General features: G+C 42.5%; 1 protein-coding gene across 1 annotated transcript in view; it reads right to left on the bottom strand.

Moving 5' to 3' along the window:
- stt3b (STT3 oligosaccharyltransferase complex catalytic subunit B) overlaps window positions 1-18,885 on the bottom strand; it is a 61,310-nt gene extending 42,425 nt beyond the window's left edge. The window contains exon 1 of the mRNA XM_035382169.1: window positions 18,388-18,885. Within this exon, the coding sequence (XP_035238060.1) occupies window positions 18,388-18,647 (260 nt within the window). The 5' untranslated portion in view covers window positions 18,648-18,885. The remainder of the gene's footprint in view (window positions 1-18,387) is intronic.
- Between the last annotated feature and the right edge of the window lie 477 nt (window positions 18,886-19,362).

Below are 19,362 nucleotides of genomic sequence, written 5' to 3'. Positions count from 1 at the left end.
TTCCAAAGCAATTTAATCCCACAGAAAATTAACCTAAAATAAAATGGCTCATTGAGAAATTGAGTTCTCCCAACAAGACTGAGGGTTCTTCTCTCTCCTGGAACTACCATATCAAAGTGACTCTTCCCTCACCAACTTTGAGCATTTTAATTGGCAGACGGATTAAATTTCACTATGAATACTAAGCAGATATGCAAACAGAGTACTGCTGGCTATGTATTTTCAGACTGAGTGTATTCAAGTTTATTATGGATAGGGCTCAGTGAATCTTACTGTGTAACGAACAACAAGTAGGCAGGCTTTTCAGTAATTATTGAAAGACAACAAAAAATCTAGTTAAATATTTATCAGAGCAGTGCTATGTGTTGTTGGTTGATATATTAAGAGGTTCAACTGTCACAGAAAGATGGGGGAAGGAGACTTTTATGCAAATGTGTTCAACTTTTTGATGAGAAAATTCTTGTCTGTTCAATGATATACATTTTAAAAGGAAGACTTTCATGACCCTTGTTTCCTCATGTCTCTTTCTCAGTGCGCTGAGTACTGGTTAAAGCACCGCATCCTGGGTCTCAGGGCCACACAGGGTTAATGGGGTACAGTAAGGGCCAGAAACTACAGGCCACTGCCAGTAGGGGGGCAGAGCACCGCTGTCAATCACCACCAGGGGGCACTGGGCACACTGCAGCTGAACAGATGGCTTAAAGGGGTGGATTGGACAGCCAAAAATCCATCTCATTTGTGATGCAACAACAGGGGTGCTCAGGACGCACCGTTTTCACAAATAGTGCACCAGGTCTGTGTAGAGTCTGTAGCAAAACTATTCTATTGGGCTTTTCTGATTGGTTGGGTGTATTTTCAAGTCAGCAATCTAACCTCAGCCAATCTGTATTTGTTTCCATATCAGAGGAATTGATACCTTACTGTTGAAGCCTCAGTGATCCACATTGTAATGAACATCTGGTGTGCCAGACCCAATAACACATCAATGAAACTCAGCGCTCTAAATAACAATGCTGCCTGAGAGCCAACTGGTAAACCGGTAAAAATGAAAAAAAGCATGGCAGCTGACGCAATTTCAAAATGTGAAAATGCAAAAATGAGTTCATTCAACAAAACAGTGAAAATTGCCATAACATGAACACTGGACAGAAATAAATTTGAAATAAAGAACCTAAAATAATTAGCCAGATTGTAGGCCCTCACAGCACAGTAAGAGAACACGAGATGAATTAGTGCACTGCTTGCATATCTGCCCCATCTGGGACTAGAAAAAAGTATAAATGCTTTACGGTATCTACGTTTTTCCATCAGGAATGCAAGTATGGACGTACCTTTAACACATTTCACTCATGTAAAAGTTTCCACTTTACCAGTCTGTCAATCACAATCTTGGAAACTGACATTAACATTTAAATGAGGGTGTTGGATGATCTAGCAGGCTGCCACCACATTGCCATTAGATTTTCTGTCTTCGCCTGCCTCACAGCCTGGTTTGTTTACTTCAGGTAATGTGCGTGGATACTCAAAACATTATAACAAAGGAGGAGGTTCACACTTGAATTCACACTCTGTCACCGAGACAACGGAGCCCTGTGAAACGAGTGTGGTTCTCCTTCACAGTTGCTCACTACACAATCTTTGCTCTGCCTGCACGTGTCTGATGTTGTGTCCTACGGACGTCCTTCAAGATGGAAAGATTAAAGCGATACTTACAGAAAAAAGCGTGAGATGATTATAATAACCAACCACGTCTCTATCCAACATGAAGCAAACTACCATCATCTCACATTTCCTTAGATGAGCAAGAAACCACACAAAAGATTGCCCTCAGCATTCTAATCAGCTTGGGGAAGGTGAGGCTTGACCAACTCCTGTTACAACAGGCTTCATAATGGCAAAGGAAATAAAAAAGGAGGGAATAAGCTTCTCACACAGTACGAAATCCACATTCAAGCTTCACAGGTTTTTTCCAGACTGTGCCAATTAAGGCACAGTGGGGCAGAGCAGGAAAACAGGTGTGATAATAATAAATGCTCAAATCTGATTTAATGATCACAAGAAAAAACAACATTGAAACTGATGGTCGAGTCTGAGGAGCAAGTGTTCCTAAGAGTCATCTACACCTAGAATCAGCATTACATAAATGTGGAGGATATGTGAGAGATGCTGATCCTAGATCTGCCATGGGGACGATTGTTCAAGGAGATTTATTACAACATTAACCACGGTGTAGAATACAGGGTGGCAGCGTAGTATAATGGGTAAGGAACTGGTCTTGTAACCTAAAGGTCACCGGTTTGATTTCTGGGTAGGATCACCTGTATTGCTTCAGTATATATCCAGCTGTATAAATGGATGCAATGTAAAAGTTGTGTAAGTTGCTCTGGATAAAAGAGTCTGCTAAATACCTGTAATGTAGTGGAATGACTAACCAGCCGCAGTAGCCTATAATAATCTCAAGACTATCACTGAAGTGCTCAACGGGCTGTTCTTAATGAGCCTTGATGCCTGTTCACACCGTACCTTGAGGTTTGCAGTCAATAGATTGAGTCACTTTTTGCCTGGCATCTCAAACAAAAGCATGGTTGCATGGACTGTTGTCCCTAGGTGACGTCTTTCCCTCACACTCCCATGCCAAAATCACCTTAGACACTGTTCCTTGCGTAACATCAGAACGTTGAGCAGTCTTCATCACTGAAGCTCCGGTCAAATGTGCCCTAACACCCAGCCCTCTTTCACAGTTACTGAGGGCTCTTCTAGCCATGGTACCCAAAATAATTGGCAGCTGAGCCTGCCTGGCATTTTTGTACATGACCCTGAGCATGATGGTCTGTTAATTTCTTAATGAACGCAGAAACAAGACCTACAAACCACCTGCTTTCAGTACGCTTTGAATCCCTCATTTCCTCACGTTTCCTTTATTCTGGCAGTTAGCTGTACTTTGTCACGTACATGAAAACTGGCCCCGCCCCTCTCAGTTGCAGCCAAACCAATCAACCCCACCCCATCACTCCCACGGTATTTTCCTGCAGCAAACCCTGCATTGCCCAAATTTCCCACAGTACATGTCTGTGCTTAGATACCCACACTTCTGCACACAAACAAACAAAAGCAGCTTGTGATCTTGACAGATCCTCAGTGGCTGCAAGTGAATTAATGCATTGACAACTTATAAACCTCACTTAGCTCAGAAGCAGATTTAAAATAAAACAGAAAATCCGCAACAGACACAAAAGAAGTTAAACACAAGCTTGCCTCCTGGCTATAGCTCCACACTGCCATCCCTCTTTTCTCTCTCCTCCTCCCCCCCACTCCCCGATAAACTCCAGCAGTTCCCTTCCCATGGGTGGCTGGTGCTCACACTGTCTACCAGACTGGAGAGGAGGGCAGTGCGGGGTCTGGTCTGGTCTGCTCCAGTACACCAAACCCCGTCCATGTCACTCTAATCAGAACACAAAGTACAGCAGCTGTAAAAAGACAGAGGGGTAGAGGGAGGAAGAGAAGAATATGGGAGTGGAAGAGGGAGGGATAAAATAAGTTGCAAGCGGGAAAAAGGGGAGAGATGAGGAAGATAAGGAGGATGGCATGAAGGGGAAGAGGATGAGGGGAAGAAGGATAAATACAGCAGGAGAGAGAAAGAGAGAACTAAGAAAGAGAGAGAGATGTACATAGCTGCAGAGGTGCAGTGCTCTCCTCTCCTCAGCACCCTCCCAGAGAACAAAACCAGCTCGGTGCAAAGCCAGTGAGACGAGCTGGCACAGCGAACCTCACGCACGCTAACGCCATTCATAGGGGTTACATTACCATGGTAACGTTAAAGAGCTGATACCCTTTCGAAAAACACAGTCTCTTTATTGCCTTCTCTGTGAGCTGCTGCATTCTGAAAACCTTCATCCAAGGAAGTAAAGCCGATGTGTGTCCTGAAAATAAACCCATCCTAACTGTTAGCCTGTGTGTTAGCATTTGAGTGTAATCGTGAAGATAAGATAAAGATAAAGATATACTTTATTGAACCCCGTGGGGTAATTTGTCCTCTGCATTTTGACCCATCCTAGTTACTTAGGAGCAGTGGGCAGCCACAGTGCAGCGCTCGGGGACCAACTCCAGTTCTGAGGCCAGTGCCTTGGTCAAGGGCACCTGCAGGAGTGCACCTAACATGCATGTCTTTGAGTGCACATGTGTGTGTGTGTGTGTGTGTGTAGGGGGGGCACTCTGCATCATGTTTGCATGGGCACACAGGCAACAGTTAGCGTCACTGGTGTTGATCAGCAGTAGTGCCATAATATTTTCAGAGTTAGCAGCAGCTTTAATACAAGTGGAGTGGAGAGGCCCTGTTTACACTTTGATCTGATGCAGGTGCCTTCAAAAGACAAATCTGATTTTGATATATCGAATATGGGATCAAAGCTTTGCTAGTCTTTTTATAACCTTCTAAAGCTTCTTGCCTCTTAAAAATTTCATCTTGAAGTTCCACAGGCAGTTTCTTGGTTTTCATGACAACTTACCTGAATTGATCTGCAGTTTCAGTAGTGAGACATCACAGGTTTAGTTAAATTTACTCTGCAATCGCTCATTTCAACACAGGTGGATTTGAAATCAACATAGATGGACCTGATTAACATACATAGGATGATCTCAAGAAAATTTAATACACCTGGCCCAATTTAGACTGCTAATACAAAGGGGCTATGAATACTCGAATACTATCAATAATTGAATACTACCCATTTTATATTCTGGCCATTTTCTTAATATAATTCTGAAGATATCTCAATGCCTTATTTAATTTTGACATCATAGAGAGTTGGTTATGTAGGAGCAGAGAAAGTTACATTTAAATACATTTCATTGTGACTTTGCAACACAGGAAATTAGAAAAAATCAATGGAGTTGAAAACCTTCAGAAGGCACTTCATGTTGTAGAAAGAGACAAGTGTAAACCAGACCTCACAGGTAGTTGTCTAGTAAAATGGGAGTAGTAGAGCTCACACCCATGGAGATAGTGGTTTCAGTGGTCTCATATGTATGGAGTTAGTGGTTTCAGTGGTCTCATCTGAGTGGAGTTCGTGGTTGCAATGGTCTCATAAGAGTGGAGTTAGTGGTTGCATTCTAATGCCAGTGCAGCTAGCAGTAATGACATTTGGCCTAATGGAGGTTGTTAAAAGAAGTTAGCCTGAAAATCAATTGCATTGCTCTATATAGCCTAAACTTTTTTACTGAATAGGCTAAGTGTGGAGAAATTAAAAAACAGTTAACGGATATACTGTAGTGACAGCACTCTTGTTTCCATTACTCTTTTGTAGCGTATTAATAAGAACAGGGAAGCAAAAGGCCTGCAGGCATCATTTAATTATTTAGATGCCATGGTACCTGAACCTAGCCTTAGCACAGGCTACATGATCAAGCGAAACCTGGACTTCAGGGGCAGAGGAAAGCGAAGCGTATCTGAGCTCTCTTCAACCTTAAAAAGGATAAAGAACAATACCCGGCACAATAACAATACAGAAAACCATCTCCTCAGATAAATGTCAGTTCCACAGCCAATTACTTAAAGCCACATTGCATATCTAACCCGGAGGTTAATTGCAGAACTCTGACACACAAAGGCCTACAAAGGCACAAATAAGCAGCATCTCTTCTTTGGAAGCTAATTGGCCTACTTGACATTTAACAAGTTTAAAAATTTCATTAAATGCACTTCAAAAAGTGTGATGTTGCTGATGCGCTCAACATATTTCCCAATTTTAGATTGCTATTATTTCATGCATTTTAACAATCCTGTCTTGTCATTCCCTAGGTGAAGATAATGATGGCCATCATCATGAACATAACACCTTGTATGGCAACCGCTACAACAAGATGCACTGAAAATAATCAGCCCCTAATTACAACAGCTGACAAAACAGCCTTAAGAGAGCAATAGACCCTGCTGTCCAATCACATTCACTGCATCAGCCTGGAAAATCAATGCAAAATAAAGTGCTAAAACTACCTACAAAAATAACACCATGTCCATGTCAGAGGCCACTGTGGCCAACTTTCAACTTCAGCTTGTTCACTGGATATCCTCATGGATGCTTTTGGTTTGGGCAAGTAGAATAATTAAGAAGCAAAGCAGCCGTAGAACAGGAAAGCAGAAGGAAATGCAGGGTCTAATGAGGCAAGTCTGGCTGAAGGGAGCCAGTACACATCACCATACGCCAGTGAGGCGGGTGCTACTCTGACCCCCTCCAGAAGCCTGACCCAGCCGGAGCGGATAACTAACGCTGCGCTGCTGTTATAACCCAACACCAATAAACCCCACAAACAAGCTCCACAAACCCCGCTATGGGTCTATGGCTCTGGCTCACAATGCCAGCACAACAGTGAGCGTGCGTCTACACAGCAGCAACAGGGGACAGAGCAGTGGCGGGGGAACAGAGCAGGGGTACAGAGAAGCAACAGGGGACAGAGCGGCAACAGGAAACGGAGCAGCGATGGGGGACAGAACGTGAGAGGGTGAGTTGGGCAGCACAAAACGGATCTGGTGCTTTAGAGAAACAAGGGGCTAATGAGCCGTCAGCAGCAGAGGAAATAAGAGGAAGTCTGAAAACGGTGACGAAGATAAAGAAAAAAAATGTGAACCTGCCATGCGACAGAGCCGAGAGCTGGAGGGGCTCTGGCCAATGGAGCCCTGATCTCCACAGGGGACAAGCAGGGGCACCATGACTAATCTCAATTAAACCCGAAACCCTGAGGCAGACAACCAAAAAAGTCATTTCACTTTGGGCACACAATGTAGAACTGAAGCAAACCAAAACTGGCTATAAATGTTAATTAGTTCTAATAAAATGTACTGCAAGGTCATGGTATGTAAATGATCTGGAAAATTACATTCAAATATCATTCTGATCGGTGGAATGTTCTGTATGACTTATTGTGCAAAATAAGTGTCTTTGAAGTCTAAAGGACCAGGGTGCTCAAGTCAAGGCCTAATGTTGTGCTTCATATCGTCACATAAAGTCAAAGTTTTTTAGCTGAGAGGTTTAATGGGCACATTGCTAAATGGCTAGATCTTCTCAGAGATACCAAACAATATTTGAGTACAAAGCAAATCTGCAATGGCTGCACTGGGAATGTTGGAAGACTATTTGCATGTCCAACCTCCGTGTCCAGCATCTGCCCAGGAGAGGAAACCATTAACGGCTGAAAGAAACGATTACATTTAGGCTAGTACATAATGTTGGTCTCTGAAGAGACAGTCATGGTCCACCTGGCAATATGTGCAACCTCTCGCAACCCAACAGCTCTGGGCTCTGCTGTACTCTCCTGTGTGACCACACGCAAAAGTAGCCCCAGAACCAGAATTAAGAAGCAGACCCAGCTCCGGAGAGAGAACTCCCCGCCCAAGACTCAGGGGCATAAAGCATTAGGTAGGTGAAAATGGCCAGGATGTAGGAAAATTAGCATCCAGGCCAAGCACAGACAAAGCACCTAACCACACAATCAGCACAATCCCTCCTATTACTAACCACTTAAGCACCCAATCAGCACAATCCCTCTTATTGCTGACCAACTAAACACCCAATCTGGTTAAGAAGTCCTATCCAATTACAGTTCAGAGCATGAAGTAAAATCATAATAATAATAATAATACATTAACTATTCATCAGAACAAATAAAAAACACTTTAAAGCTCAGCTGCGGCCTTTGAGGAGAGCATCAACCAATGAACTTAAAAACACAAAGGAATACAAACAGCTGTTGGCATTTGAGAGGCAATATGATGCGAGCTCTGGTGCAGAACGACTAGTGGCCTGGCTTCTCTTCACATCACCCAGTCAAGGTTAACACTGAATAAAGGTCAGGAGTTGCCCAACACAGGCCCCTCCACTGAAGGCGAACTGCACTTCCAGTGAGTGTGCGTCTGTGTATACACACACACCACAAGTCTCTCAGGTCTGTGGTTATATTTACTTCAGGATCGGAGGGCTTGCAGTGTTTTTCTCTCTTCGCCCTTGAGAATAATATTTTACCCCAGTGTCTCCAGCTAAACAATCTCTGTATGAATTATGTAAAAACTACGCATAGAAAGTGACCCCGGATTTAAACAAACTAGTACAGAACAGCATCACTATCAATGATCAGGGCCAGTGTGAAGTTGTGCTGCTACAGCAAGCATGGTGGAACCCAGGACTCTATACACTGAGCTGCTACGTCCAAACACACATGTAGCGCTGTCAATCATTACCGGCCCTCGCCTCCCCTCCCCGGTTCACACAGGATGTTCTCCAGCAGATGGTAAGGCATAGTCTTAAGGGTGTCAATCACACAGCAAGTGAAGCATGACCACGGCAATAAAACAAAAAAGCGAACAAACGCAGAAGCTCGAATTACATGGATTTCACTGCGCTGTTGGGGAGAAACTAGCAGTTTAATTTGACAGTTGGAAGCAACTGGGATAGTCACATGGCGCTCTGCTCCTGCACTGAAGAACATGCCTCTGAAACACACTGCTGTACTATGGTGGGGGGGGGGGGTTAAAGTGCTTAAAGTGAAGGACAGGAACACATAGGCTATTCCTCAGGCTCAGAGCACATACATGCACACTGCACACACCAGAATCCATGTACACACAAGCACACACATACTCCAATAAATCAAGTAACAAAGGGTCACAGTACCAAGGAAGGATACAGTGTGTCCAGAAATGTGTTGCCAGTGAAAGGTGGTCAAGATTGTGTACCTCAATGTAAAATGGGGGGGGGGGGGGGTCTTTTGCTTCAAAGGTTCAGGCTTTCAGTGGACTTTGCCTAATTCATATTCTGAATTTCATTACAAAAAGTTTAAATGATTTAGAAACCTATCCTTCTGGAGACTCTGATGTGTCACAAAACCTTCTGGCTGACAAACCCCCTTAGTTGACAAAAGGAAAGGAAACAAAGTGACCATAACTGGGCTTGCAGCCTTGATTCCTCAGTGGGGCTGAGGCCAAATACAAAGAAGATTTCTAAAACCACAAGGGTGATGTCCAACACAAACCCACTGGGTTTCAGATGTTCCCTCAGAGGAGTGCAGATGCAATTCAATCTCCACACTTTTTGCAGAAGCTCAGCAAACAAGACAAGCTGACCAATGGAGGTGCAGTTCGTTTAGGGAAGAGCACCTGCACCCCTCACACCATCGACATCTCACTTCCACTTTGGAAGAAGGCCACTTTCAGCCTCTTCTCTGCAAGACAGGTTTAAGCCTCCAACGCAGGCTCACATTCTAAAGAGGAGAATAAGAGGTCCACAATTTATTCCGGCAAATTAGAGCTTGCCGGAATTTCTAACCCACACAGACACTAAAATATCCTTCCCCCTCAATCTCCAAATCTAGAGTGGCAGACACAATGGGATTCATCCAAACTGTTGAGATTCCTTGAAAAGCCCAGTTTTATTTTGCTTTTTATTTTTATTTCATACAGACCCAGTAAAACAGGCTGCTTGTTGCTTCTCTTAAAATCTGTGTTTATTTCCGTGACAACCTGCTCAGCTGCAACCAGTTTGACAACTTGAGCTTGATACACTGAACACAACATGTTCTTTTCGGTGGTTTAACTGTTGAGAGCAATGTTTTTCTCATTTCAACTACCTTTACTTTAACCCACACAACCCACTGTGCATGAATTTTCCTTATGTGTGCATTAAATTCCCATCTCATTTACTGTGATAAAGCAGGGGAGAGGCATACAGAAAAAAATTATTGTGGTCCATCAGTCAGAGGACTGAAAGGCCAGTGCACATTAAGCAAGGGGGGCATATATTTATTAGGGAACGTAAAGACATAACACATTTACCAGGAAGTGTACTGGGCTGGCATAGCACATTTACCAGGGAAGCGAATTTTATATAAAACAATGATCACGTCAAATATTTCATTTATGTTCATTTTTGGCTGTTTAAGGGTTTCATCTTATTTTAGTAGACTGATAACTTGGCTTTCATAATCTGTAAATTTTAATGCCAAATTCAGAATAAAAATATAGTTTTAGGGTAGCACTGGAGGTTGGCGTCATTTAGAGTCTAGCCAGCTTGCCACCAGTCACATCAGTTTATTTCATGACTAGGCTATAAGCTAATGTATTGGATTTCATCTGATTTTACTCAAAAAATGTCTTTGCTTTCATTATCTGTATGTCTTGATATCAAATTCAGAGTAAAAATATATTTAAAGGTTTTAAATGCAAGATGATTGACAGGTAAATAGGGAAGCCTCCATGCAGAGGGCTGTCCTGATTAGGCTAGTTGTTATGGTGCTGTGAAATTCGGAGCGGCTGATTTCAAAGCCTGGGAAAGTCAGAGAGATCTGATTTTTTTCTCAGAGTTTTAATTTATTGATATCTGTCAGGATGTGAAGGAAATTGAACCAAATATGAACAAAAGTGTTCTAACAAACTTACACATTGCACCTTTAAATATTTCAGCAGCAGTGTTTTGTCAGCATAACAAAACGCTGTGTTTGTGATGTGCATGTAGAATTAGAAATATGAATCAGTCCTACCGCTCATAGCAGACTAAAGGCATGAACACATTTACCAGGTAGGTTACATTTACCAAGTTCTGTATTGTTCTCTTCTGATTGGTCAGTAAGGTAGTGACTGACATGGTCAAGTGATGGAAGCTGAACTGTATGAACACAAAACAAGGACACTGTTTACCTAAGCTCACCCTTACCTCTACACATAAGGGTTGTTGAGGGCTGATAGTTGAAATCTACATTTTTGGTGCAGGTCCAGAGTCCAGCAGAAACCAATGTGGTGCAATTTGGTTTTGAAACATGGAAAATATTTCTCCTGAAGGTGGAGATTACTACTGGCTGGATTTAACTGTTATTTGATCTGATCTTGACACAAATATCACCTCTGTTGTTAAAGGCAGAAGTAAACTTCCGTTTAATGAAATATGGTATTTTATTTCATTAATTTCCTTTGTGACTGTAACATTGTTTTTTTAATGTAGCTTAATCTTCATCTTTAGATTAGACATTCAGTATTTGTTGCAACTTAATAAATCTTTTCATTTTAATCTAACTGTGAGTTGTACATTTTGATAAAGGTTGATCCTACAGGTTGCTCTGCATATCAACAAATTCAGCAATTTAACTGATATTGATATTTTTTGAGGTTGATAATTGATATCTTTGCACTTATGTTCTGCATTCAGAGTGCTGGACATTCAACAAGTGTGTTAGCTGTTAAAACCACTGGATTCAGAAATTAAACATATTTTACTTGACCCTCACTTCCCCAACACCAGTGCTAAACCAAACTAACCAAACTAAATCATCAACTTAACTGCCTATTCAAAGCATGAAATTTGTCACATGAAATCAAATGAATCTTCCTTTTAATTGCATGCATTTTACTTTTCATACTTAACTCCTGAATGAAAGCATAGACCAAGAGAATTATCAACACACAAATGCATACGTGAATGTTAAATGGCCTGTACTGGATTTTGCAGAGAATTTTTAAGATGCATGTGCTGCTCATTATTTAGACTACATCTGAATAATTTCAGTCACTGTGTCCCCTGTGCCCTCCGACACACTGACAGTTGATTATCTACAGCAGGGCAGAGTGACAGAATGTGCCACCCACTCATTTGTTTCAATAAAACACAATAATGTTCTGCACCACCAATATTCAGATGATTCTGATAATAGCAATATTTCAATATTCAGATCGCTGCACAAGTTTGCAGTTTTTCATAGCATCCCTGACTACAAGTCACAGCAACACCTTTATTCTTGCCTGGCTACTAAATGATCAGCTGACATTCTCCACAGTCATCTAGCCAAGTCATCCTACCTGCTTTTCTGGCAAAACATGCTTTATGGTATGTGAATAGCTCAAGTCTCATGGTTATGTGTTTGAGAAGTGTGGCCAGTGCTAGGGTGGTACGACAGACTAATCTTATCGACCCTGAATTTTTAGCCTATCTGTGTCATTACAGCACAAGTTCCTATATGCATGGCAGACAGAAAGTCACAAAGTCATTCCCCTGCAGAATGCAAATAATGCATTATCATGAACATGCAACACCAGATGTCCAGGCCCTGGAATCTCCAAGGAAAAACGTGGTTTCCAAATTTGCCTATAATTCACAGAACCACAGTCTACAGACCCATGTTCTACTACAAACTGGACACGCACACTCTCCATGCCTTATTGATGGATACTGTAACAACACCGCACTGAGAATCAACCCTACATCTGTTTACAAGCCCAGTTCCTTCCCCACCGTAGTGACCACACCACACTACCACTGCAAACATAGATGGCTATAGTGAATACCATGCCCCCCACCACACAGCTGTTCAATCAAATGCTGGGAAGGAAGCTTCTCATTCAGCACAGTGGACTGGCGCAGTGTGTGAACAGAAGCATTCATTAGACACATAAAGCCATTGTACAGCACCTTGGTGCCAAGCATCATATACACAAAAAGAGAAATTCAGGTTAAAGTTACAAAAAACCAACACCAATTGCAGTAGATCACAACATTCCATTCCAACAACATTCTCTCTTCGGACCTCACAACAAAAAGTAGTCACGTCCTAATGTGATCTAATACTACCAGTACAAACAAGTGCCAGGTGAGAAATTTAAATGGACGTGGCCATGCCTTTTTTCTCCCAAGGCTAAACGGTTATGCAAGCGACAGGAGCATTCATCATGATTAAAGAGTGTGGTGCCCAGACATCCCTCTCTGTACCACACCAGCTGAGAGTTAAGTGGTGTGAACTTTAGAGATCAAAGTTCATTTCTGAATTTTTTTGAATTGAATTGAAACACCATTTGCTTTCTTCTTCCTGATTTTGTTTTATTTGCACAACTCATTCATTCACACCCCCCCCCCCCCCCCCCCCCCATCTTCAGAGGGACAGAAAAGAAAAAATAACAGCTATTAAATCCAATCACCTCCCAACAGGATCCTTCTCCTGTCTGCGGTTGTGTTTGCAGACACATTTACATAGGAGGCCCATTCCTGGCTTCAAACACCCAAAACCACCCCCTGCTCTTCAATTCTGAAAGGTAAATCAGTGCTAAACCCTGCGTCCCCAAGGCCTGGTCTCAGTTGCAGTTGGTGATATTTAAACCCTGAGAGGATAGCAGTGGCAGTGATGTAATTTATCACTTTAATAAAAAGTCTCTCGATTCCATCACCCAGCATCACCACGCTGTGAGCCCCTCCCCCCCAGACCCCCTAAGGGGGATGCTCGTTAGGCTACTGCTGTAGTCCGCATTGAAATATGGATAATTAATCCTCAAACAAACAGGAGAGAGAGGCAGAGAGAGGATTCGCCACCAATCGCCAATTCAGGAGTAGAGGGAGCTCCGTCCTGGGGTCCTAAAAATGTGACAAGCAGGGTAACAACTACGCTGCCTCCCCGCAGGATTTACATCCATTATTTACTGAGCTAGAAACCGAGCAAAGCACTCATATAGGGGTGCGAGCGGGCAGGGAGTGTGGTTTTGTTGCAGCTCAGACAACTGTGCATGAAATTCATACAGAACTTCTCCCGTGACTCCCTGGACTTGCAGGGTGTTGGCTCGAAGCCTCTTTGGGCACCTGGGAGGACTCCAGTGGAGCTAATCATACATCTAATCCAGCCTCAGATTCCACACAACTCTTCTTTTCCAGCAGCAGCTGCTTCAGGCATCAGCTACATTAACGGTTTCAGGACGGAAATTCAGTAGTTTCAGCCCCTACGCATACATTTACTTAGCTGAAGAGATGGCTATACATTGAATGCAAAGAGAAGCCGGTAAAAACAATGGCAGCTGCTAAAATTAAAAGGGATTTGCTAAGCATCAGTTTTATCTACCCAGCATCTGACAGTAAGAGCATGAGACATGAATGAGCACTTTTGTGACAAAATTTTTTAATGAATGAATCAACAACACCAAATTAGGCAATCATACAAAAAAATGTAGTGTATGTTTATTCAAACTCATGAAAATATAGATTAATTTTTTTCAATTCCACACCTGATGCTTTGATGTAGGCTACATTTTTAAGGCACATGGGTTGTAAATACTGACTATCTGCCATGCTCAGAATTAAAGAAGGACATGGGCTCTGGGCTTTATTTTATTATATGCACCAAATTTTCTTCTGTATTTAATTACACGCCACATATTAAATTTAAGATATTTCTGCATCAGCCATTGTAATCCACCTGTGCTCTTCCATACACAGGTAATGTACTATTGAGTCTGTAAAATCTGAGGGTAATTCAGCTCGCCTCCTTTGTCCCAAAAGACACCCTGTAACTCCAGCTTTAACCGCATGGGGAGAAGTGGAATGAGCTTTTGGCCCACGTGGTCACGAGCGACCAAACACAGGCCGTATGCTGTGTAGACTTTACACTAGGATGCTGGGCAAATAGATAATAATGTGACCCCAGACGTCCAGAGCCAGAGGCTCTGACCTCAGAGGGCATATCCGGCCACCGAGCAGCCTGGCACTGTGAGCCCACACCAACTGGGAGTTTGCACACTTGTGACATCGTTCCACGAATCAGAGCAAGGGAACAAAAGCCATACAAATTAACAGGAAAAGTGTCTATTGACTACAGTTAAACATTCTTTCTTCCTGAAATCCTTAAACGTCAATCTACATAGATCCGTACTTTGTTCCAAACAGAACCATTTTGTATGTCTGTGTAAGACCCTGGAACAATAAGCTGTATTGGATACAAAATTAACAAGAGAAACTAAGATGAGATTTTTTTACCAGTGTTTCAATTGGTTGCACCGTGAAGCAATAGTAACCTGTGATCCAGCACCTTTGCGACACCGTACAATTTCAATTAGAAGGCAGTGAGGAGAACTCACACGAAGTGAATACAAAAACTGATCCATCCTCATAAAACATCACTGTGCCTCAATTAGAGGAAAACACGTTTGTGCAGAGATTTTAAATCAATGTAAGTAGTAAGGACACCTGAACTATGCCCTGGAGCAAAACAAAAACAGAATGCAAAAATCTAATCAATCTCTGACTGGAGCACACGGGGAGAAGAAAGAATGGAAGAATTAACTGACATGTTTTGTTGCTTCTTTATTTTATATACTTTAAATATGGTACATTTTATATATTATATACAGTATACACACACAAAAACACACACATACGCAGACACACACACATGCATACAGTACACGTCTGCACTTGTGTCATGAATCACATATTGTTTTTTCGAAAGAACATTAAGAACAAAAGTAAGAACAATTTAAGAAAAGTTTTGTGAATAAGGCCCATTGTTTTCATAGAATCAAAGAATTAACGAGAGGTTTTTGCTTAACAACAATGCAAACAGAACTACCAACTGGAGTTTTGCTTGACAACGCTATATAGGCCTATGCCAAAAGAGCTGCAGACATGTCCTGCATTAACATTCTCAGTAACCTGAGGAAGAGTTGCCCTTCTGTTTTTCCTCACATATATCGCACAAATGCACGAGCATCACGGTCATCGAATGTCCGCTTTTGACCACAATTTCCGGCCCTATTTACTGATGATTGAAACACCAGCCAGTTGAGCAGCCTATGTGACTGAAGCTCCTGCCATCCATGCCCCAATAATGAACACTCTCTCAAAGACACTTACATTTTCTTCCTCTTGCCATCTTGATCCAGAATTGAGGTCAACTGGGCCTGCTCAGAATATTTATAGGCCTACATGCTACAGAGCCAGAAAAATTATAATTGCTCCGGTTCAAGTAGTGCACCTGTATCATGGAAGTGTCAGTATTTATGTTTCTCATTCAGGTTTTTCCTTTAATTTGTCACCCGTCTATATACATTTTTATTTGATTGCATTATTACGGAATAAATATCTGTGACTTTGTGAAGCCTCAACTGAAACAGCAGCAAATCATCAGTCACACTAGCATTAAGACCAAGGAACTGCCCACTGAACTTGGATATAAATGCAGAGGCACCTCAGCTGGAGAAGGTTCTAAAAAGGTTGGCAAGGCATTGTGTTGTCCATTGTAACAAAAAGGGGGTAAAATGGCACAACCCCATCACTACCAGGATCAGTTTGTCTGACCATGCCGAGGCATCGGACAAGAAGGTAAATTGCCAGATCGCTGATCAAGAGGCCAGCTACAACACCAATAGTTGCAGAGCTCATTAAGTGAAGTGGGAGAAATTTTCCTGAGATCAACAATCTCCTCAGGACATCAGATTTGGTCTCTGTGAGAGTGGCTAGGTGGAAGCCACTTCTGAGAAAGGTCAACATTGTCATAACGTGCGATAGCACAGGTACTGCTGAAGTACAGGCACACAGCAGGTGTTTCTGAAAAGACATACAGGCGCAGTGTGGGTGTCCCTGACTCGCATTCATAGTGCAGGTGTTTCTGATGTAAACTGTGCCGAACGTACTAATTTGGTCCCAATCACTGAAGAAGCTGAAAATACCAAACAAGATGTTGTCCACCCTGAAAGCAAGCATGACATTTCCACTGCTGGACTTCATCACCTGCGCCAAAAAGGTAATACAAAAACTACAAAAAGTCTTCAAACACTGGCCTGCTTTTGAAATGCGGCCACTATTCATATTCACCACCATTCCTACAATATCTGTAGTCTAACACAGGAGTTTCAATATGGTCTCTTGCTTATCACCACACATCACTTTGGAGAGATGGAAAAATACAGACAAGAGGAAAAAACAAATAACACCGACATAAGAGGGCAGCCTGGCCCTGACCTTATCCGACCCGCCTGTTGCAGCTCATTTTTACTGATGAGGCTTCCTCCTTGTTAGCATGTTTAAGAAATCACAACTCTACCCTGCTATTCAATCACCTTCTTGGATACTCGGTTGCAACCTGACAATTATTGTATTTTCATAAACAGCACTTGAGGGAGGAGAAACAAACTGGTTACCTCTGAGAATTCCAACTCGGTCTCTTTCTTTCTTTCTTTCTTACATGCGCACACCTCTAAGAATGTGCATCCTGAAGGTTAATAGTAATGTCATTGTGAATACTTAAATATTGCGTGGACTAACAGAATGCATGAACAGCTAGGCTACTTCCACAGGGGTCTAAGGAAAAAAACTGTTACGAGTTTCACTGTAAAGTATGCTTTCCCATGGGACCCTTTAAAGAAAAATATTGTTCAGCACATCGGCCAAACATACAACGGAATTTAGGTTCAGTGAATGAAAATTCCTCATGGCATCACGAGAATAAGATAAATCCTCGTCGAATATTTAATTAAACCTTCTAATTCATACCTTTATAATGGCTGACGTCAGCTGGAGTTTCTGACGCTACCAAAAACATAACACGAATTACCTACAGCCTGAATCATTCTGGTTTGACTGAAGAAAAAATTGTAACCATGGGCAATACAGTACGAGACATTACTACCATAAGGCTAATAATATTAGCAACTGTGCCAACCATCACGCTCACCTATATCGTGATGGCAGCCGTGTAACCTCATTTAATCAACCTCCCTTAGCCGACCTCCTTGAGTATTAGGCTACCGTTTATATAACGAAGCTGATGAAAGCGAATACTAATGCACTGGAGAAACTGGAGAACTGTATAGTGTACAATGCTCATTTGCAAAGCCGCACACAGAGTAAAGAGGAGAGTAACAGCTCCGATGAATGAACCCACGGAATATGATTACACAGCAAGCTGAGTGAGGGGACAAGAATCCCTCTAGTCGCGATTAAAACATCACTGGAGCAAGATCCGGTACAATTCCAACACGTTCGTGGTATTTAACATGAATGGGTCAACTATATATCCCAAACAATGGTCTTCTTTATATTAGATCTTCTAGTTTACCGGCCCTCGCGTTCAGAAGTTCACAGATGAATAAAAATACATTTAGGCTACAGCTAACTTAATAGCCGATACAAAATAGGTATTGAAAAGGGGATAGGAATCAGACTCAGTGTTTTCTAGGTTAGCGCTGTCTGGCCAGATACCAACATTAGCAACCAAAATTCCAGTTGCATCAATGCAGCACAAAAGGCACCGCTGTGCCACATGCACCGTTGTCCTTTATCAATGAATGAGTCCGCACTGCCCCCGTTTCATCTGCACAGCTGCTGTACTCCCAGACTAGCTTCACCTAAATAATATGGTGTGCAGGTCGCTGTGGAGATTACTACTGAAATATATCATGCCGGGAGGGGGGTGTACAAAGTTACCTAGTAGAATAAAAGTTCAGACTGACTGAATGGCGTACAGCACAAGTTTAGCGACCCAACGTTAGCTATGTTAATGGAAGACATTCGTACGCTAAAATGAACAGCTAACGAAGTGATGTGCTCCTGATCGTCCATGCAACGGTAAGGTAATAGGAAATATTATTTAGCTACTTACCAAGGGTCAAACTCGTGGATGATGCTCTCGAAACGAATAACTGCGAAGAGTCTCGAACTAAACCCTGCCAGCCAGGCCAGAAAGAGTATTGTGAAAGACAGCAGGGACTGCCACCCTGCCGGCTGCGTCAGTCCACCAGAAAGGCCTCCACCTCCGCCTCCTCCACTCGCGGAGCTCGACCGGCTGTTTCCAGAGAGCGAGCCCCCGGTATTCGAGGAAGCTTTGAGCTTGCTGTCGCTAACTATATGTTGCTCCGCCATATTCTGCGTGAACCGCGGTTTATCTGGACAGGAAAGAGAGCCCTCCACCCCCCCGGCCACGCTCTCTCTCAGTCTCTAATCCGCAATTCGTCAGTCTTTCTTTAAAACAGCTCTGTTCCTTCTATAGTCTCTTGATAACTACACCGGTAGTTACTTTAAACTAGTTCACATGTAGAGTGGCATAAGTGCCAGTTGCAGGCACTCCAGCACGCAGCTGAGTGATCGCTAGGAAGGAAAGAGGTGAGGGGGAACTGCGAGATAACAGGAAGCGCTTTCAGCCTGTCACAACGCGACAGGTACAACAGGGAGGGCGGAAACCGCTTGTTAATCCCAACCAATCGAAGAAAAGCGCGGCTGTGACTGGGGACTTAGTTTACCAATGGACTAATACAAAAGTTATGGGAGGAAACGGACGGAAAAGAGGCATGCGAAACCCACCAATCATATTTTCTTAAGAAAACGGGAACTGTATGTCAGCCTATCCCGCGTCAAGAACTGCAGTAGGCCAACGATTCAAGTAAAAGGCGTAACAACTGCAAAGGGGTTGTGACCGAAAGGGGAATGGACAAGTTAACTGAGACAGATAAGAACGACCAGGTAGGTCATGGTTTTCTCATTTAAGATGTAAATTATTTAGATTTTAAAATATTAAATCAAATCACCTAAGTACGTACCTTGAAACATTAGTACATATGCATAATATGATTTCTTCCCC

This window comes from Anguilla anguilla, chromosome 1, assembly GCF_013347855.1.
Source record: "Anguilla anguilla isolate fAngAng1 chromosome 1, fAngAng1.pri, whole genome shotgun sequence".
In the NCBI taxonomy this organism is placed as follows: domain Eukaryota; kingdom Metazoa; phylum Chordata; class Actinopteri; order Anguilliformes; family Anguillidae; genus Anguilla; species Anguilla anguilla.
Note: the sequence above shows the minus strand (reverse complement) of the source record. Positions and strands in the feature narration are given on the sequence as shown.